The sequence below is a fragment of the Bombus fervidus genome, chromosome 3 (genome assembly GCF_041682495.2).
Source record: "Bombus fervidus isolate BK054 chromosome 3, iyBomFerv1, whole genome shotgun sequence".
Taxonomy (NCBI): domain Eukaryota; kingdom Metazoa; phylum Arthropoda; class Insecta; order Hymenoptera; family Apidae; genus Bombus; species Bombus fervidus.
Genome location: NC_091519.1, coordinates 13,037,790 through 13,057,604, shown reverse-complemented (window position 1 = coordinate 13,057,604; position 19,815 = coordinate 13,037,790). Strand labels below are relative to the sequence as shown.

Sequence of the window (19,815 nt, the reverse complement as noted above, 5' to 3'; positions counted from 1 at the left end):
CTGTCTCACATGGAATCATCGGAGAAGGGTAATGACCAGAGCAGCAAAAACAACATGTTATTTATCACAAACTTCGTGACGTCACACGTGAAAAGTATTTATGATATTTGCATACGCTGTAAACTTATCTACGTACATATGTATATCTAATTTCTCACTGTAAATAATGTTTAGATGTATAAGTGTACTTTTTTTGGTACAAATAGGATTAGTTATTATCTTTATATATGTATATATGTATATTATGTATATATAATATATAATTATATATATTTATATATATATATAAGCAAGATGAGAAGTTTAAAAATAAATCTTCTGGAAAATAAAGTCTCGCACAAAAGTATTTTATTTCACGTTTTAGACGTATTTTTCTGTCTGCGATCGCTATGTTCCTAGTTGTACCATAATTGCTGCGTTTCATACGAACATGATTTCTTTCATTTATCGTATTACACGCGTTATCGTGTTTCGTGTGAAAAAGGATGTATAATGTACGAATCTTTTCATCCAAAATATCTAATGATTCTGCTTTCTCTCTAACAACATTCCGTACGATACAATGTGTATACATATACAGTTTGTACTTTTGTCGAAAAAAGTTGAGGAAAGACTTTGGGAGCTTTAGATACAGTACTCGTGGAAACGAGCAAAAAGATCTTGATAAACATGGGTCGAAGAAGCATTTGTTTCGCAGTTACGAGACTTTTTTGTCGGTAAGACATTACCTCTACGACATATGTTCAATACGCTCTCCGATCATTTCGACACACGCTTTTCAACACGTTTTCTCATAGAAGCACAAGCACGTCGATCCTCGGCGTTTGTCTTATCTCTTGGCAGGATTTCTCGATTCGTCGTATTGATTCGTTCAACGAAGCAACTGGTTTGCTCTTATGCATTAAACAAGTACTTTTACACGCAACTGTGAAGGCAAATGATTTTTGAACCCACGTTTATTACGATTTTTTAAGGGGATTTTTTTAATAAGTTCTTTCCGACAGACTTCACGCTGGTTAAACAGAAATTTTATACAAAAAAAAAAAAAAAAGAAAAACAGGGAAGAACAAAAATCTCTACAGCTGATAATAACACAGAGAATATCTTTTTGTTTAGTTTGATGAGCACTACGTGTCGTCAAAGTTCTTCCGCAATCCTTTTTACACACCCTGTATATGTCTGTGTTCATTAAAACATTGTTTCGATGCTAATACATGTACACAGCTACTTGTAATTAATTCTCGTCAATAGTTTTACTACTTCGGTCTTTCATCTAACACGACCGATTTGGAACAAATTTATAGAAATATTTATGCGGTTAACAAGAGGTAACGTACTATTATCTTAAATCTCCTAACTCATGTATTCTGAACGGGGGGAAAAGACATGGGGAAAATCCGTAGGAACTTAAAACGTACCACAATGTTATCTTTCGGCGAGAAATATCGATTACGATTATTATAATTGCGTTTTACATTTTATTTCGTTTAACTTTCTCTCGGTCGTTCTTCTATCGGTACGCTTTTCATTAAGATGGTTCAATTTGGAAAATTAAGTTTCCCACGGTTTTTCCGGCAAGTCACTTTTAGCGATGAAATGAAGATGAAGAGAAAAAAAAAAAAGATTCTCACCTAACTAGAGGTCCCATAACATCTTCCTGTGGGAGTGTTTGCAGGAGTGATGACCCTGCTGACACTGGACGTGTCTGTTTCGACAATTAGACACATAATAAATAAGTAAATAAATAAATAATATATCGACAAATAAGACATAACAAATAGTAATGTAACGGTATGTAAGAAATAAATATTAATAATTGTCGCGAAAACTATAATTATAGTAATAGTAATAATATCTGCAATGTCCAATCCGCCGTGTCCAAAGAGATAGGTAATAATAAAATAATAATATTAGAAACACGTAATATCGTCTATATATGTGTGTGGTTTAAACTGTTTGGACACACTCAATTATTCATTTTACGGATACATGGATTTGACACGGATGAGTGTAGTAAATTGAAAATGAAAACTTGTACGTGTGAGCACGTTAATCCTTTTATTCTCACGGTAACCACATGACTGTATATTTAGAAATAAACAAATAAAATTACTCGTCGGTATAAACTTTTACAGGTATAAATTTTATCATTTTTGATCTAATACATTAGATTCCATTGAAATACATATTTACTGATCACCGTGTGTAACAACAGTCATAAAATACATAAAAACACACTTATTTTATTTCTCCCGTATGTGATCTTCGTTTCTAAACAATTGTCACCTGATTATTCGTCGCGTCGCTTAATACAAGCGAAAGATACGATCAATTTGAGAAAGAAAGGATTAAACGCATGTAGTATGAATAACGAATTAAGTATTTTACACGGATTATGTTAAATGAGTGATGTCGTAGGGTCGAAACGATATATTTCTGTTATTGAGTTGGCAACTAAGCGATTGCGGATTTTGTTATTAGGTGGTATTGATAAAATCCGCAATCACTTAGTTACCAACCCAATATATTGGTATTTCAATCGTTTTTGATTATAATATGTGAGACATCTTAGGTATGAACAGTATATCATGTGGAATAATTATAAACATATCTTAATCATAATTTGGATGAAAAATCTGTAACTTTGGAGAAACGGAAGACACTGAAAACTTTATACGAATAAAATATAAAATTTGAACGTACGTTGTATAGAATATTCGATATTTCCACGTTTCAATTGAATCATTTCTAACCCGACATCGATATAAATAAAATACTGACGTTGAAACGCGTAATCAAAATCTGATAGAAGTTGGCTGATTCGAGTTTTATAAAACAAATAGCGCGTTTTTCGATGGACGATGCTAGCAATGACAAGTGAAGTGTGTGCAACTTAAAAACAATTATGCCGAACTTTTATTTACAAAAACCAAACAATTCGTAACTAACGTGAACTATATAAATATACGTAAGATATCAATATCGTAAAACGTTCAGCAAAAAGTGCACAATAAAGACTGTTGTGTCAATAGTTGGTTTACTATCCTCGAAAAGAAACCGCATTTCAACGTTCCTATGTGTGCTTTTGACACATAAAGCAAAAGCTAATACTTGTTCTGTGATCATCGAAATACTTCGACCAAATATCTCTAGAACAAAAATGGACATCGGTGAGATGCAGATTGCTAGACGGTTAACGTCTTCGCTCTAAATCTTCGTGTTTAAAAGATGTAATGCTATGGGGAACAGCGAATTTTAAACGTACCTTCTCTGTTTGCGTCGCAGCGTTGCACGTATTCGGGGAAGAAAGATTTTTGTGATTACTGGTTAAAGCGCATGTTTGACCATCGCCATTAGGCCCTTGAAGTTTCGATATTTGGAACTAAAAAATTCAAAGTCTCGTTAAATTTTTATACAAATTTACGGAACATTTTGGCGAAGAATTGTAAGTCGAATTACGAAGCTTTATTACAAAGCTTCTACAAGTTTGTACAGACATCGACGTTTCGATACAAAGATATTACACTTTTACAAAGAATCTTTCTATAAATTAGAAAATCTGCTTTATATTATTTTTCAATTTCTTTTTTTTTTTTGGACTTTTTACCTGTAGTACTTGTATCGTTCGATCTCTATCCTCTACTTGGCCTTGCAGAAAGACAACCTGCCTACGTAAATCGGCCAATTCATCCGCGATACTGCTACCACCACTACCCGGAGAGGTACTCACATCCGCGGTACCAACTTCGTTCAGGTTGTAGAAGAGACCATTCTGAAATTTGTCAAATTTGCATATATTGCGTCACTGTATAACAATGGCAACGTGATATTCCTAGTCGTTGAAGATTCTAATCTAGCTGTGCGAAGTTTCCAAGCCAAAGATACAGAGTGGAAATTATTTTTCCGTGCAACTTACGACTGTTTCCAGCTTCCTTCCAGACTATTATTTTTCTTTTTTTTTTTTTTGGAAATACACCGAAGATGAGTTACTGCGATCAAACGTTATACTTTTCGTACTTTCGAATTTTAAAACATCAAAATAGAAGAAGCTAGCAACGAAATTTAGAGGATTTTAGATTTTACATTCAGCGAATTCTTTAGGAGTATCGTTGCTCCTTTTCTGCGTTTTCTAGGAGTTGCTCTCTGTATCTTTGAAGCCTTCGAACGAGATATTGAGAGAGAAAGTCGGACCACGCTGTAGACGCGTGTCTTTGTTTCTGAATGTCGGTTCATGGCATTAATTCGTTCCATACGAGGCGTATTAAAGCAACGATCGTACAAAAGTGGAGGAATTCGTACTCGCGCGTGTATACCTTAGAAAACGTATTAATCAATTTGCCCAGCTACCTGGAATATCGATTCTGATTGACGCATTATTGCTCTCAATACCTCGGAAATCAATATTTTTCGTAAATGCGTATTTTCCATATTCGATATTAAATTTCTATATTCGCGTTGCTAAAAAAGAGATTTCGAATAAACGCAAACAGATATTTATTGAAAATAAAACTAACCTTCATAGCATTATCGAATGGGTTGAGAGTTTCTGCCTGTAAACATAACGCAAAGCATTGTACACTATTTGGCACCTTAGAATTGGAAAAAAATTATAACAACGATAAATACAACGACGAAAGATACGATTGCGATAAGTAAAATTATATAAAAAAAAAAAAGAAAAATAAAGAAAGATTATAACAACAATAAAAATGAATAACACGATAGGAGAAACTTAATATAAGAGCAAAAGTAACATTTGAAATAATATGTGCAATAAAGAAAACAACGTACCCTCGTCAAACCGTTCTCTTCTGACTTGAAGGTAAAATCATGGTTGATGAGAATAATGGAAAACATAAAAAAATGCGTGTTAATACAAAAGCACATCAATATACGTATGTGTGTACGACTTAAAAATGCAAAAAAAGAAAGCGTTTTATCGTCGATCGTTTGAATTTAATATGCTTATTCAATATACCTCCTGAAGTACCCGTTTTAATTTCAGGAGCATTGTTTTTATCGAACCAATGTCTTGAAACATGTGTTGATAGGTATCGCGATCAACTCGTAGACTCCCTTCATCTCCGGAATCGAGATTCGGTGATTGGATCTGAAATGAGATATCACACAGGTTTATTATACGTACAGTGGTTACGAAAAGCTATTTCTCTATTATTTATTACCCATTTATTTACTTCTCTCCATTTATACACCATTTATGTGTTCGCAGGGTATGTTTGTATAATATAAAAAATATACAAAATATTTATACACCACTGAATTTAATATCACGATTATATTCTAATCGATTCGATCCAATTGTAATAAATATAATGAGCGTCTGCTCGAGACATTAAGAATAATATAAAATTTGAATATTACTTGTGTAGTTTTCGTTATTTACTTTATCATTTATCGCGCAAAGAATCGCGAGCGGCGAATAAATAAAATGTACGCTTCCATTAGCCGTGACAAATGTCTCGATATATTTGACAAACAATTAATTCGATTCGAAAATACCAGTTCATAACAGACGAATAATCTTTGAAACACCGTGGTGTCTAAATATTTAACAAGAGTCGCTCGAACATCTTTTGAACGACGATTATAACGTGGTAAAAAGAATAAAGAAACAGCGAAAGATAATAAAAAGACAGATCGTGTGAAGAGCGACTTACGTTTCTGGATATTCTCAAAGGACTGGAAAATTGACGATTACGTGTACTATCTATGGAACGTGGTGAATCGGTCACGGATTTATTTCGCCAAACCTTTGTCGTCTTGTCGCAGTCGTTCCTGGAACAAACAACGCGTACAAAAACGTTATAATTTCGAAGTAACGCATTCCACAGATTTTCTTACACGGTACGATGTTCGATCGAAATCAACCATACTTTTAACTTATACTTTTAACGAACGATCCAAAGGATGCGTCATTTCGAACGAATATCTCCAAAAAGAGATAATTATCCTCGAAGAATTCCTCCTCTTAAATCGAACATTTTCTCGTACGTTATTTTTCAAATACGCGAATTTTTGGCCATTAAAAAACTTTTCTTATCGTTCGCTATCGATCTTATTTATTTCGTATATTCTTCCTCACGAACGTAACTCTCGCTCGTAGCGTTATTTCCAAGGACAAACGAACTCCCTCGCCTTGTGAATGGTCCTATCTATTTGTCGTGAACCAATCGGTTCGTAAAGACGGCCAACTATCGTCCGTATGTATCAAACTATGTTCAATTTCAATCAAAAAGGTCGATCGTATTTATTGCTAGTCGACCACGAAAACCTCCGTACGAACGAACAATCGACCAACGTTCTGAGAAACGAAGCTACCTTCCAATTTGGCTCGTAGCACGTGGTTTCACCGAAGAGGCGGCAACGTTAATAGGATTGCTCGTAGCTCTTCGTTGCCTTGGCACCGGCGATCCTACGGTCGGCGTCGAAGACTCGGACGACAAGCCAGAATCGCGACCATCCTCGCCGTTTCGATTCGACGCGAGTCCATTCTCGTCCTCAACGTCCGCACTAGCACTCGCGACTCGAGGCCTTCCGGTTAAAACCGTTCGTTTCTTCGCACCTTTCGATGATTCCGACGTCGACGATGCCATTGCACTCGACTATCCACTTCGAGCCACCGTTAGAATCCTCGTTTCCCATCGATCTCGGTTTTCTAATTATTTTTTCTTATTTTCTCGAGACGGTACCTCGGGACGGATCAGCGAACGCTTCGTAGGCTTTAGGAATCTAGCGGACTTTAATTTAAACGGAATTTAATCAAGGCAAATTACAAGTCGTTCTTCCTTCGTACGAGATTTCTACGACTTTGTAATTTTACATCGAACCGGACGATCGCTTGGCTCGTAATTTCTAGAATTCGCTTCGACTTTATTCGTCGAACTTGTTATTCTCTACGATGTAGTTAAAATCAAACGACGACGAGTATACGCGTGGAACGCAGGGCAAGTAACTTGTGTTATAAATTTTACGAAAAAAGTAAAGTAAACCGAGGAAGGATCGCGTTTTTATTCGACAAAGAGAAAAATTAACGATTCGTTGTTGAAAAAGTGAAGGTATCGTTATTAAAAACTTAAAAATTGTAAAGTACACAAAACAATTCAGAGAATAGACTATGTACGTAGTAAGGTACACAATCGGGCAAAATAACTCAATTTATAAAAAGCGATACGTTGTACGGGGCATAAAAGATATACCAAACAGAATAATCGAACGCTCTGAAACTGGTGTTTATAAAATACGTAATAGGTTTATTGGAAGTATAAAGGAAACATATCGCTAAATGTCATTTATACCACATTTCATTAAAATTTAGAGTTTCTATAGTAAATGGTAATTTGTTTTGGATTGACGCGTATACAATTAACAACACTGGTAATTCGTGACCCCCACGATATTCGAGTTATGATATTTCAAAGACGTGAATATCAGTCGGTCATTTGTTTCCCATCGGTCCGATACAGAGTTTCTTAAACTACGTGGGTGACACTAACAGAATCGTAGAGAAAATATGCGAAAGTATTCGCAACTACCACGCCAGCAGTGAAACGAAGAAGACCATCCGTCGTTAAAGGATCGTGAAAAATTCACCGAGTTGTTAATCGACGCAGGGATAAACGGTGTTTTATTTAAGCCGATGAGGTTTTTAAAGAATCGTTTAAACGAAAATTTGCAGCAATTTCTAAAATCTTCTTAAACGCGCTTGTAACATTCTATGCTATATATTTATCGCGAAAGAAAAGGAAAGACGAAGTCTCTGACGTCATTCTTTTGACATCATTCGTTGCTCTTTCTCGAGTTATCCATATAAAAATTTTAATGCCGCCTTCATAGAATGTTTCAAGGTCATCTTAAGACGAAATGCATAAAAACACAGTACGTATCCGTCGATGGTGTACAACTTTTGGTTGAAACGTTTTCTTTCCTATTTTTCCAAATATTTGAGCATTTTACGAAGAAGATAGAAGAAAAATTCGAAGGGAAGAATTAGCATCTAATAATTCTCTCTGCCAGTATTTCAAACTATAATACAAGTAAAGTTATTAAAATTAACGAATCTATACGTAGCGATACGCTTGACCGAATAACTGTAGCCTACTGCCATTTAAGAATTCGTTGAACTGACCTTTCACAGGTAACCTTTGCCTGTGTTTTGAATTTTTGTAGGTAAAATTGCGTGACTACGATGTATAACGTGGACTAAACTGTTAATTATACCAACAGCGGTGTGTGTTGCCACGTATCATATTCCGGTGTAATAAGAAATTTCTTTAGGTCGCCAAATCTATGTAGTTCAATCGCAGCGGAGTTTCTCTCGCGAATAGCATTTTCATCGTAATTACCTAACAGATTTTAATCGTGTTCTATTCTTTTTACGAGATGCTGGATTCAAGATTTTCCTTGACATTTGTTCTCAGAGCTTGCGGCCTTATTTACATACTTTTAAACGCAAGACTCGTGTCATTAGAAACTATGGAAAAAGTTAATTATCTTCGATCCACAGAACGATAAGACGAAACAGAACTATCGTTCGTTTATTACGCGATATACCAAGCTATCTGCGAACGTATCGATCAATGTACAAATGTACAGGTTTGCGGAAAAGAAAATTAATTAAAAATCTCATCCGAAGAGATTCGATTTTACTCCCGCGTCTATAAATTTTTCGTATAATTTTCTTCCATGAAATTAATTAAAATTGATGCCATCGACAAACATTAAACTTTGTCTTCGCCTCGATAAATCTCATCTATAATTTTCTTTTATAAAATACACTCTCGAACGATATTCCTGGCTTTCGTTCTTTTCCATACTCTTTTCACGTCATATTGGACGTCGAATAGCAACATGAAAACATCTATTTCCTTTGAAACAGCCATTCGATTAGTCCATATAGAGGTCATTGATTTTCATACTACTATTACTACATCACCGTACATGATGCATTGCGAAGCAGTAACTTTTAGAACGACGAAACACGGTATCCGTAATACGCAGAAATTTCGTGGGTCAAAATTATTCTTTGAATGCCTTCGAACGAAGATATCGAACTGCCACGTACTCGAAGAACGCGCCCGCCGTCGATAAAGCTAAATGAACTTTCTTAATTGAGCGTAGTTACTCGTTCATTGAGATTTTTCGAGAGGTCTGCACACTTAACTGCTTCATAGATCGCAACGAACGAGAAGGCGAGTGTCTTTCAAAAGAATTCCATGCAACGTAGCGCATTTGCAACGGCAGAACGTATTTCCTTGCGTATTCGCGCTTTAATTAAAACACGGTTATTATCTCGTCGTCGGACCCACGCGAGAATCTTCTCATTTCCGTGCGTCGTGGACGATTTTACAAATACGAAGTCACCGTAATTTCAACGATTCGTCCTTGCCTTCAGAGTTTCATTTCTCTTCAAAAGTGTCATCGTAGAGAAATAATGTTTATTTATTTCAGAGATTCGAATTAATCGATGGAGGATACAGGTTCTAAGAGCGTTATAAACGTTGGGGAAAAACCTCCACCGCCAGAGCATCCTCTGACCTGTCCTTGGTTACTATTTGCTACGTAAACGTAACTGACGTTGTTAACGCTAATTTTAAATGCTTCTTCTTGTTACTTTAGTCGCAGGCTAAACGACTTTCTATCCTCCGCAAGCAATAACGTTAAGCGATTAACGTCGATAACCGGATAAGTTTGAATCAACGAATTTAACAAACACACTGCTATTGGCTGATTTCAACGATATTGCATGGACTATGTTTTGGTAAAGGAAAATCTTGTTCGATTTACATCTGACGGAGATAATCGTATTTTTCATATTATAAAATCCGTTTCAATTATCTGTATAATATTATATTAATTTATTAATAAGATTCAAACTTATAGAAGCGTCAAGCACTGGAAACAAGTTCACTTAAGTTGCATCAATCGTGTTGATTTTAATTAATGTTTGTCTTAATTATTAACATCTAAATGTATCAATGTTTCTTGATAAGCAACGATCTACAGTCATTTGAGTATCTGCCTTGTACATTAATTGATGAAAACATCAATTTCTTTTAATCTGTCTCGTTTGACGCATAAGCAATCAATATACGATAACGAGTGAAAACAAATCGTAATGTACGAACAATTTATAAGAAAAAATAAACCGCGCCGTCTCACCAGCGATGTTAATTCCCGCGAATAATATAAAACACGGTCGAATATAATAAATCGACCATTTGATGATCCTCCTTAATTAACTCGCAATCTTATCCCTTTGTTAAAGATCCCCGATACGATAATTGCGTACCGATTACTTCAGAGCTGAAAGGATATAAACGAGCGAAGAATAACAAAGCGTCGTATCTTACGTACAACATACCTTCGGCAGTTCTGGATTGTCTAACTGAAAAACAGACTTATAGAAAAAAATACAGAAAACTGTGGCTCCTTATCCCGCATACGATTCGCGTTTACGTATTACATGTTACGAAAACGTTATCTCGTTTAGCCTCGTCGCAAACGCGATTGCGCGTTTACCCCATAACCACGTAACAAATTAAAAAAAAAAAAAAGAAGAGAAGGAACGGAAAGAAAACCGAGCGATCAACACCATTCTATCGAGCTACGTAAACGATCTCCGTTCTATCTACTTTTTATCCGTTGGACAAAAGCCGGTCGAGCCAGCGAATGTGGAACACAGATCGAAATAAGAAGGGTGAGTGGGAGGTGGTGGGCAACAGGAAGGGGCAGTAGATCCATCACAAGTTATCGGTGTCACGAAGAAGGCTGTCGTCAGACGAACACGAAACATGGGCCCGCGTCACGAACACACAGTCCGGTCACAGATTTAAATAATTCATTAAATCGCCACTGTCGTTTGCGCAATGCGGTGTCCTCGGCGTGCGTTCCCGGTGTACACTCGATACCGTCGTCATTTGGCGGGAAATCGGCGAAGAACCGTGTGTGTATGCGTGGAGAAGAGCACGTGACGGTAGGAAAATTCGTCGCTGTAGACAGGTACACCGCCACCGATGATGATCGCCGAGTGGACCGGTGCTCGGCGATCTCTGGAATGAGCTTCGCTAGCCGGCACATCGTCGGCGGACTCTTTTCGATGTCGCGAGCCGCGCATACGCACTACGGAGTACGGAGTTTCGTTCGATATCACGGGGAATTGCGCTAAACCGGTGGGAAGGGTGGGAGTGGCGGGCAAACGAAAAGAGCGAAAACCACCGGGCAAAGTGGAAGAAATTAGTTGTCAAATCTGTGGCGTAGAGGCGTCTCGGAGACGAGAACAGTGGGTGGGTCTGGCTCGATTGCGTCTAAGTCTACGTACGATGGCTCGTGAAAGTATTCAAACGCTTGGAGAAGCTTCGCGTCAAGTATTTTCTTTAGCTGCTGGAGAGGATACTAGACTGACTATTCCGTCGTGTTAATTAGAGTAGGCGTATCTGGTCGATAGGTGATTTTCAGAGGAATGAATTTTAGTACTGAACAATCAGCCGTTGATTTCACGTACCGAAGCAGTCTGAGATGTAGATCGTTATATCTTCAGTTCTTTTTTAATTCTTTCTTATTTAATACATATATATTAATATATTAAATAAGAAAGCTACATTTACATTGAAATTGAAAAAAAAAAATATATATATATACTGTACTTTCGTTTAAGTCAAGTCTTTACTGTTAGGTAGCACAAGTATGTATATATATAACTTTTAGTTCAACAGTAATAACTTGATTAAGCTCAGCAGGGCTGTACTATGATTATATCGATAAAGTAAGATGTCTAGAAATGTACATACGAGACGATTACAAATATATTTAAACAGTCAATCGTGGAGTCATTTTTCATGGTCATCGTAATATATGTTTAAGATAACTATTCATACGGTATTATCTTTATTTTTTATCAGGTTTATGTTTGCGGTAAATATCTTGCAACTTCTGTATATATTTTCAGAATAGTTGCAAATGTTATCAATACGATCATACGATAGTCGTGTCTCGTTACAATGTTAATGCATTTTCAAATGTTTTTTTATAGTATACACGAAAGGTACTTAAAAGCGTCGAAATACTTTTACGAACCACTGCACTTTTCCCCTCGTTTGTTCACCAAAGATTACAAAATCCAAAGATATATACTTCTTCAACAAATTGGAAAATATATAAAATAAAACGATGGCTGAAACCATCCCAAATTTCAGAGGAACCGCGTCATATTTCATTTCGTAGATAATTCGCGACGTCTTCGAAAAGTGATCGACTTGTTAGCGTGGTATGACCTGTTTGTAGAAGATAGCTTAGTAAATTTTTGCCAAACGCTGTCGTTGCTAAAATTTCTGTCGAAAAATCGTAAATATCGACTCACGATCTCAACCGAGTCGCTGATAGCTTGTCAGGGCTGTTCACGTGGCTGTGAATAACGAGTCGAAGAGATAGTTTTGAAATACTAAAATTCAGGTTTTCGTTGGTATGGAAAGTACGTGGTTGGCAATGGAGCAAACGATCAATACTCTTCTGTTCTTTCGACCCTCGACTACGTTACGTTTGGCATCTGCTCTAGCAATTCTCCTTTCGACCCTACGCCGACGATTCTCTCCCCTGGCCCGTCACTTTCCTGCCAAGTTCGTGAATTTATGTCGTCTCAATTTTCGCTTCCTGTCGAGACTGGATACCCTCGCGCCGTGTTAAACGCGCCGTAAGTCAATAACCCCTATTTCTATTGAAATCGATCCGCAGGAATTCGTAAATCGCTGACTCCATTCTGTCTCTCAATTTCGTATTTCACGATTAACAGACCTGCTGTTTCGCGATTATTGCGCGTCTCCGGCGCAATTAAACGCCGATCTAAATTGCGCGCCGTTTAAACGCGAATATCTGTACAGCGATAAACAAAATGTATTACTGTGGAGTAGCTTTATGCAAATTCATATCTTTTCATATTCCACTTTCTGTCAAGTTTCGCTTATTAAGAAAAGGCATCATCCTCTTCCACAAGATACGATCAAAATCGAGGATACCTTAAAGATACATAAAATCTTACAAATCTCGAGTAACTTGTTAACTTGTAACTTTCTACATAGTTTTTTACCTTCTTCGATTGCTAGCTTTATTTGTAGAAAAATTAAATAATTTTTCAATTAAAGATTCTTTTAATTTGATGTCCGACTATCGCAGATTTTCTACCCCTTTTTCCAACTAGTCTTCGCACAGGGTGTTCCCAAAATCGTGATGCGACACTCCGAGTAGTGATTCTACGAGGAAAAATAAGTCGAAGGGAAGTAATATTGCTTCATTTAAGGCTTTGTTTTCCAAAAAAAAAAGAGTATGAAACTGAAGGTCCACTTTCGGATTTGGCACTAAACTTACCAGGCCCGGTCAAACTTCCGGTTTCAAAATTTAATTCGAGACTGTACGTTCGCTATTTCTTTTGCTCGTCCAACTTTATGTAAATTCTAACATCGACAAAAATTGAATTATATAATTAGTATAATTAAATAATTATATAAATGATAAAATTGAGAAATCGGATAATATGAGAATTTATATAAAGTCAGGCGAACAAAAGAAGCAACAACGAATGTATAATTCTCAATTAAACTTTGAAACCGGCCGTTTGACCGGACCTGATAAGGTTGGTTACCGTTGATAATAATACGAAAGACGAGCAGAGACGAAAGTTGTACACCCCGAAACTTGCAGTTAATACGCGTCATTTTTTTTCGAAAACGAATACCTCGAATGAAAAAATGTTATTCTTCTTCGTCTTATTTTTACGACTTTCGATATACTCTGTATAGTACAAGCTTAGGCGCGTTTGGGAGAGAGGTTGGACGTGGATCTTTGGATAAAATCGGTGCCCTGAGAGTTGTATGGAAACGAGTGGGAGTTGGAAATATGTAAGCAAAGTCCTTTCCCCGGGCTGCGAAGTCGAGAAAAATAAATAAATATATACCTATATATAGTACATGCGTGCGTTTCGATTAAATTGCTCAGGGGATATCGTTTTAACGCGGTAATTTCGACATCCGCGCAATCGCTGGAACAATCGGAATGAAAAATCAACGAGCGCGTCCGAGAATAGCGAATAATTAGCGATTAATGCCCGCGGCGTACTCGATCGATTTTCTCGATGGTAGTACAGGTTTGAAAGTCATTCCCACCCCAAACTGTCGAAACTTGGGGCTGCCAATGCCCTTTCTGGCGCAGACTGCTGCTGAAACCACCGGTGCTGTTGCCAGAAAGTTTCGACTCCAGAGGATATCCGGCGAGTAACAAAAGCGCGTTTCGTTTACGACGTCCATTAGCATATCATGCATCTCTAGAAAAGCTGGCGGCCGTTAAAACTGGAGAAAAGCCTGACTGCTCTCTGTAATAATTTTTCGCCACTCCGAGAGACGAACTTTCGATATTAACCCTTTAAGTGGAAATGACGAGTCTCGCCCGCGTACATTTTCTGTACCAAGCTCGATTTTGACGATTTTAAATGTTTAAAAACCATATGATTTTTTTCTAATTTATAAATTTAATTTAATTTATAAATTTATAAAAAAAAAAGAAACTTGTGATATTTACGCGTTCTCTTACCTTCTTTTCTATTAAATGCGTTCCGATATTTTCCGAAATATGTAAATTCTTATATTAATCAATTTCTCAATTTTGCTCGATATAAAAATTTACATAAAGTTGAATGAGCAAAAGAAATAACGACGTGCAATTTTAAATTAAATTTCGAAAGCGATTATTTGACCATGGCTGGCATGGTTAACGTTAAACCATCGCTAAACCATTGCAAGCTTTAACAGCTAGACGTTGTCATGCTCCATGGATGTAATCGAGCAAAATACCTCACGTAAGAGTAGATCGCTTAAAGGTTTGTTCAAAAGTTGGGATAAAAATAGAAAGTGGAAGGAGAATACTTTGGTATTCCAATATCGCCTTCAATTTCACGTCACTGGACTTTTACATGTACATACAAAGAGTTGTATCAACCGGTTGAACTAAAGCAAAGTCAAAACGATCTTCATAGGCTAACAAATTCGATTTTTCGGTGCTATCGGTTCCATATCGACAGTATCGACGTACATTGTAAAGCGGAACATTAACAGCTTACGTCGATCGTAAAGCTTCTTCCCTTATGTTACGTTAACTGACGAGTCTATCGTTATTTTCCTCGTATCTCGCGTTTTTATCGTAATTTTTAAAGCTCTATCTGAATCTATACTTTCGTACGAAACGCAGAAATGTTAACGTACAAAGACTACGCATTGGAATAAAGTAAAAGTAATGATCAATAATCGCGATACAAGAGAAATAAATTAAAAATGATAGTAATCGCTAAGAGAGCTGGCAATAACATCGTGTTTCTTCTATTTCGAGAAACGTCCAGTTTTACCGTAAACTCAAATTTATACACGATCGAAGAAGCTAAAGCGAAAGCTGGAAGATGAAAGAAAGAGAAAAGGAGACGATAAAATAAAGGAAGGCAAGAAGACAAAGAAAAACTCGGTTAACTAGTAACGCTCTGATTAATGTCGATACCGTTCTGCTTAGCATAAATTACCTCCTCCGTGATAGTCGCTCATAGTACTATACCTTCGGTATTTCAATTTCGCTTCGATCGATCTAACGGTTTCAAAAAAATACCATTCTTTTCCTCGTTGAGACGTCTGGCGTCGTAGAACGCGCAAAATAAATTATACGCTCGTGTGTTTCTACTACGTTAAATATGAAAAGTTTATAAAATCCAGAAAACCTCACTACTCGCGTACTCCCGGCGCGGAAGCAATATATTCGTGCAAATAAGAAAAGAAAAAGGAAAACAGTGCGGTAATCCTACGGAATTGTAATTTTGTGAATTAATTCTTTCTATCTCCGTGTATTTAATTTGTTATAATTTACGTCTCTAACGTTTAATTTACGATATTAAACATTTAAATTTCACTGAATGAATTTTGTACTTTCTACTAAATAAAAGTAAAGTAGTCACATTCGTGAATTTCTAGTTCATCGTTAATCAGTATGTAAATATTATGTTAGGTTCTTGAGCTTTAATTAAATATTAATTCGACTTTAACAGCCTGAGATAGTACGAAGTTTACGTTAAGAAACTCAATTCTGAAGAAAAATAATGTTTGAAAATTTTATCGATTGAAATATTTGTATAAATGTCGCGATATAGAAATTTGTCGAACGGTACAATGACGCATCTAGAACTTAAAATAGAAGCATTAAACGGATAGTTAATTTATTTTTCTCTTCAAAATGCAATCGAACCTCATAATATGTTAGTTTCTGGAGAAATTAAAAAGTATCGTATATTTTGTACGAACATTTCTACTCTTCGTTGTATCTGTATTTTTCTTTCAAACAAATTTCATTTTTCTATTATCATTAGACATTCTAATAATTTAGAATTTCACGTTGCGTTGCTAAAAAGTCATCTGTAGCTCCGATATATTTTCAAAGTAACTTGCAATTTCAAGGTAATGCTAGTGCACCATTGTACAATAATTACCAACTAACAATATCAGTTAGAATAGACAAACTACAGGTTGTAAGTTACAAAATTCTCTTTTATATCTTTTCTTTACATCGTTTTACGATGCAACAATGATATATGAATGATTTATGATTTGTCAAAGTAATAAAAAAATAAAAGATCAAAATTATTTAGCTAACTGGCTATGGTTATACAAAAAATTTATTAAAACCAATAATTCGTGATTGGTAATTTGCAAAATTTCACCAATAATATTAGTTTGATCGCGTACAAGAACCCAAGTACGCGCTACGATGACTATACTTTGATCGTTCGTTCAACGACTATCAAATAAATAGAAATTGCAAATATTTTAATTAGTCGACCGATATATCCGCGATGATATCTTGTAGATACTCGATTAATAAATATTCGGCCACTTTGACGCCGGTTCGGGGTGTGCTGCGCGTACGTAGTTATTTTCACCAGAGACAGGTTATTTACCCGAGATATTTTAATGCAGAATGGCACGGAGAACTGGACAGAGAGATACTTTGCCTAAATGAAACACGGTAAGTACGCGGTGTTGTGGTACAACCGAAGAATTTACTTTCAAAACGCTTTAAAATCCGGCCGTGAAAGAAACGGAAGCCGAACGCGTGCATGTGTTTCAAACTGTTTCGACTATATTACGCCTCCAGGAAAGATACGATTGTGCAAGAACTGCCAAATCTCTAACAAAATTGCAACATATTACGTTTCATGGTTGCATCTGATATAACTGACGTTGCGATATTATAATTGCAAAATATAAAATTTCAATTTCTCCTTATTAGATTCTACGAACTAGCGACTGTATTATTATTATTGGAATATAACGATAATTAGAATTTTTATCGTCTAGAAACGTATAATTGAAAATATGAAATTTATATAACGCATCGAGGAATCTTTTCTCTTTCTACGAATGATATATATATATATATATTTTTATTTTATTTATCTATCTCGCGATCAGTTGTTTGTTTCGTAACGTAATAACAGATAGAATAAATAATTAATTCGTATGCTTGAAAAAATATTTTTGAAATCTATTACGATCAGAATTTCTATTTGCTGTTCCATTCTAGTTGGAAGAAAATTGTAGCTTTTTTATTAATTATTATTTACAAGACTTTGTGAAAGTTAGTTGCAATAGTTTGCTTTAGAGCACGTTTCATTTATTTCGCATTACGGTTTGTTATATCTGGAACCATCGTTAATCAGTCAATTAGACCATGTCCGGATTTCTTTATTTTCCGTAAACTTTCTTTCGCTACATTTGACTTCCTTCTGTACCTGATTCAGACATATCGCAAGAAAGTACTATCATACATGTACGTAGAATGAAAAAATGATATAACTCGCGTGACGTAAACGCAAACATTCTGCTGTTAAAATTTCGATAATAATTTTCCACGAATTCTATCGAGAATTATCGCTGTTTCGACACATTTTTTCCTCGTTTCAAGGCAATGTTACAACGTTACATTGTATGCAAATAATGTTAACACATTTTCGTCAAGTAACCAGATTGTAGATCCTTGTGCAAGGACAGGAACACGCAAAACCGGTTTAGCGGTTAAATGAAAATAATATACTACATGTTTTAATACAGGAATGCCTGCAAGATTTCCCGTTTAATTAATCTGTATCTGTGACCCATTGTAATCCGTAACATCCATCGATCTATTTTAAAAAAACGCCCAAAGAATCGTTGTAAGATTGATTTTTGGAGATATAATCACGCTGAAGTAAACAATGAAGCGTCATTTTCCATATTCATTGAAAGTTGACCGCAGCTTTATCTTATCGTACTTGAACACAATAAAACAATGAATTGCGTTAAGCCAATGTCGCTTGTTTAACGACATCCAATCGAGAAACGAAGAATCCATATCGAAAAAGGAAATATTTGCGGATCAGTTTTCTCCTCTTTAACGTAAGCTTTGACGTATATGTATAGCTGGAGTACAATTTTGCAAGTTAAATACGTAAATGGAAAATGCTTGAAAATCTCGTTTCACGCGTGCTGTTTGCTACGCTTGAAAAAAGGAAAAAACGTCGTTTCACGCATGCTGTTGGCTACGCTTGAAAAACACAAAACGTCGATTCACGTCTAACGACGTCAATGTGTTGATACATTTAAACACCACGAATGTAAATGTATGTATCTCGAACAGATATGTATAAATATTGTAGGCGAACATAAATAATTTCACCGTGGAACACATTCCTCCTTCTATAAAATATTTCGATATTAATAAACGTAAAAATCATACGACTGTTCCATCAGTTTTCTTATTTACATGATACGTCTATTGCTTTTATTTGAAACTTTAGCGTGATTAAAGCAATATCGAAGCTTCTATCGTTGACAGTTCATGTGAAAATATAGGTATACATTTCACTATCATTGTTTGTCTATCTCGCAATACTATCGCCTGAATCACGAAGTTTCTCTTATTATACAGCGCAGTCGTAACTTCATAATATTGTACGTCGTGCTGTTACGTATAAAAGTGCGATATACCTTTCAAAATAACCTACACGTTTCCCGTCTGCAATTTTTACACCTCGAAATACCGTATATGATATATTATATGATATATTATTACATAAATACAGTGACTTCGAAAACTGTTGCAACACCCTTTCCGATTGAATAACTTTTTTAACATCGGATCAAATGATTTGCATATTTTTCTTTTTTTTTCTGAGAAGTTAGGAATCGCGAGAAAAAAATAAAGGTCGCTTTTCTCAATTTTTTTATCTGGACTTGTAACATTTAAACGATACGTCATCTGATTGTACACGATGAAAATTTTTATTGAAATCGGTTAACATTGCTATCAGCTACAAACGATTAGAAACGACGAAAATCAAAGTTTTCACGACCTCCGGTTTGAAATCTATATCTTCCGAAGCTTGTCGCCTGTTTCGATTTCCATAAAATTTTCAGCGCATAAATATATACACATATATATATATAACTGACATGGATCTTCAAAACATTTTGTCTAAATTTTCATTACAAACTCCGATAAAAAATCACAATGTTTTTACAATTCTAGTAAACTAATCGTCCTGACTTCTATAGAAGAAAAAGAAAAAAAAGTTTCAGAAGCCACTGTACATGACAAAATATCGACAACTTCTATACTGTATCGAACGTAAAAGCAGTTCATTGCTGTGCTTGGTACTTATCTTTTCACCAAGACCTTTTACTAAAACATTCACGAGGCTACACGTGAAATTCTTTTCTTATTCTTATTCATGGAATATGC

At 35.8% G+C, this 19,815-nt stretch overlaps 1 protein-coding gene and 1 long non-coding RNA gene across 10 annotated transcripts in view; one reads left to right on the top strand and one right to left on the bottom strand.

Annotated features, from left to right (window-relative positions):
• Positions 1-19,815, bottom strand: part of LOC139998523 (uncharacterized) — a 67,277-nt gene that overhangs the window by 3,748 nt on the left and 43,714 nt on the right. For 6 of the 9 annotated variants that reach the window (XM_071999540.1, XM_071999541.1, XM_072023130.1 and 3 more), the window contains 7 exons: positions 5,679-5,796; positions 4,979-5,110; positions 4,792-4,815; positions 4,515-4,550; positions 3,608-3,772; positions 3,266-3,382; positions 1,632-1,705 (listed from right to left, as the gene is read on the bottom strand). In XM_071999540.1, the coding sequence (XP_071855641.1) occupies positions 1,632-1,705; positions 3,266-3,382; positions 3,608-3,772; positions 4,515-4,550; positions 4,792-4,815; positions 4,979-5,110; positions 5,679-5,796 (666 nt within the window). Of the gene's footprint in view, positions 1-1,631; positions 1,706-2,893; positions 3,150-3,265; positions 3,383-3,607; positions 3,773-4,514; positions 4,551-4,791; positions 4,816-4,978; positions 5,111-5,678; positions 5,797-19,815 lie in introns of those variants that run through there. The other 3 variants (XM_071999542.1, XM_071999543.1, XM_071999538.1) reach the window with 3 other exon arrangements.
• On the top strand, positions 7,359-9,516 carry LOC139985260 (uncharacterized). Its single transcript, XR_011799371.1, has 2 exons — positions 7,359-8,155; positions 9,469-9,516. It is a non-coding gene; the product is annotated as an uncharacterized lncRNA (long non-coding RNA).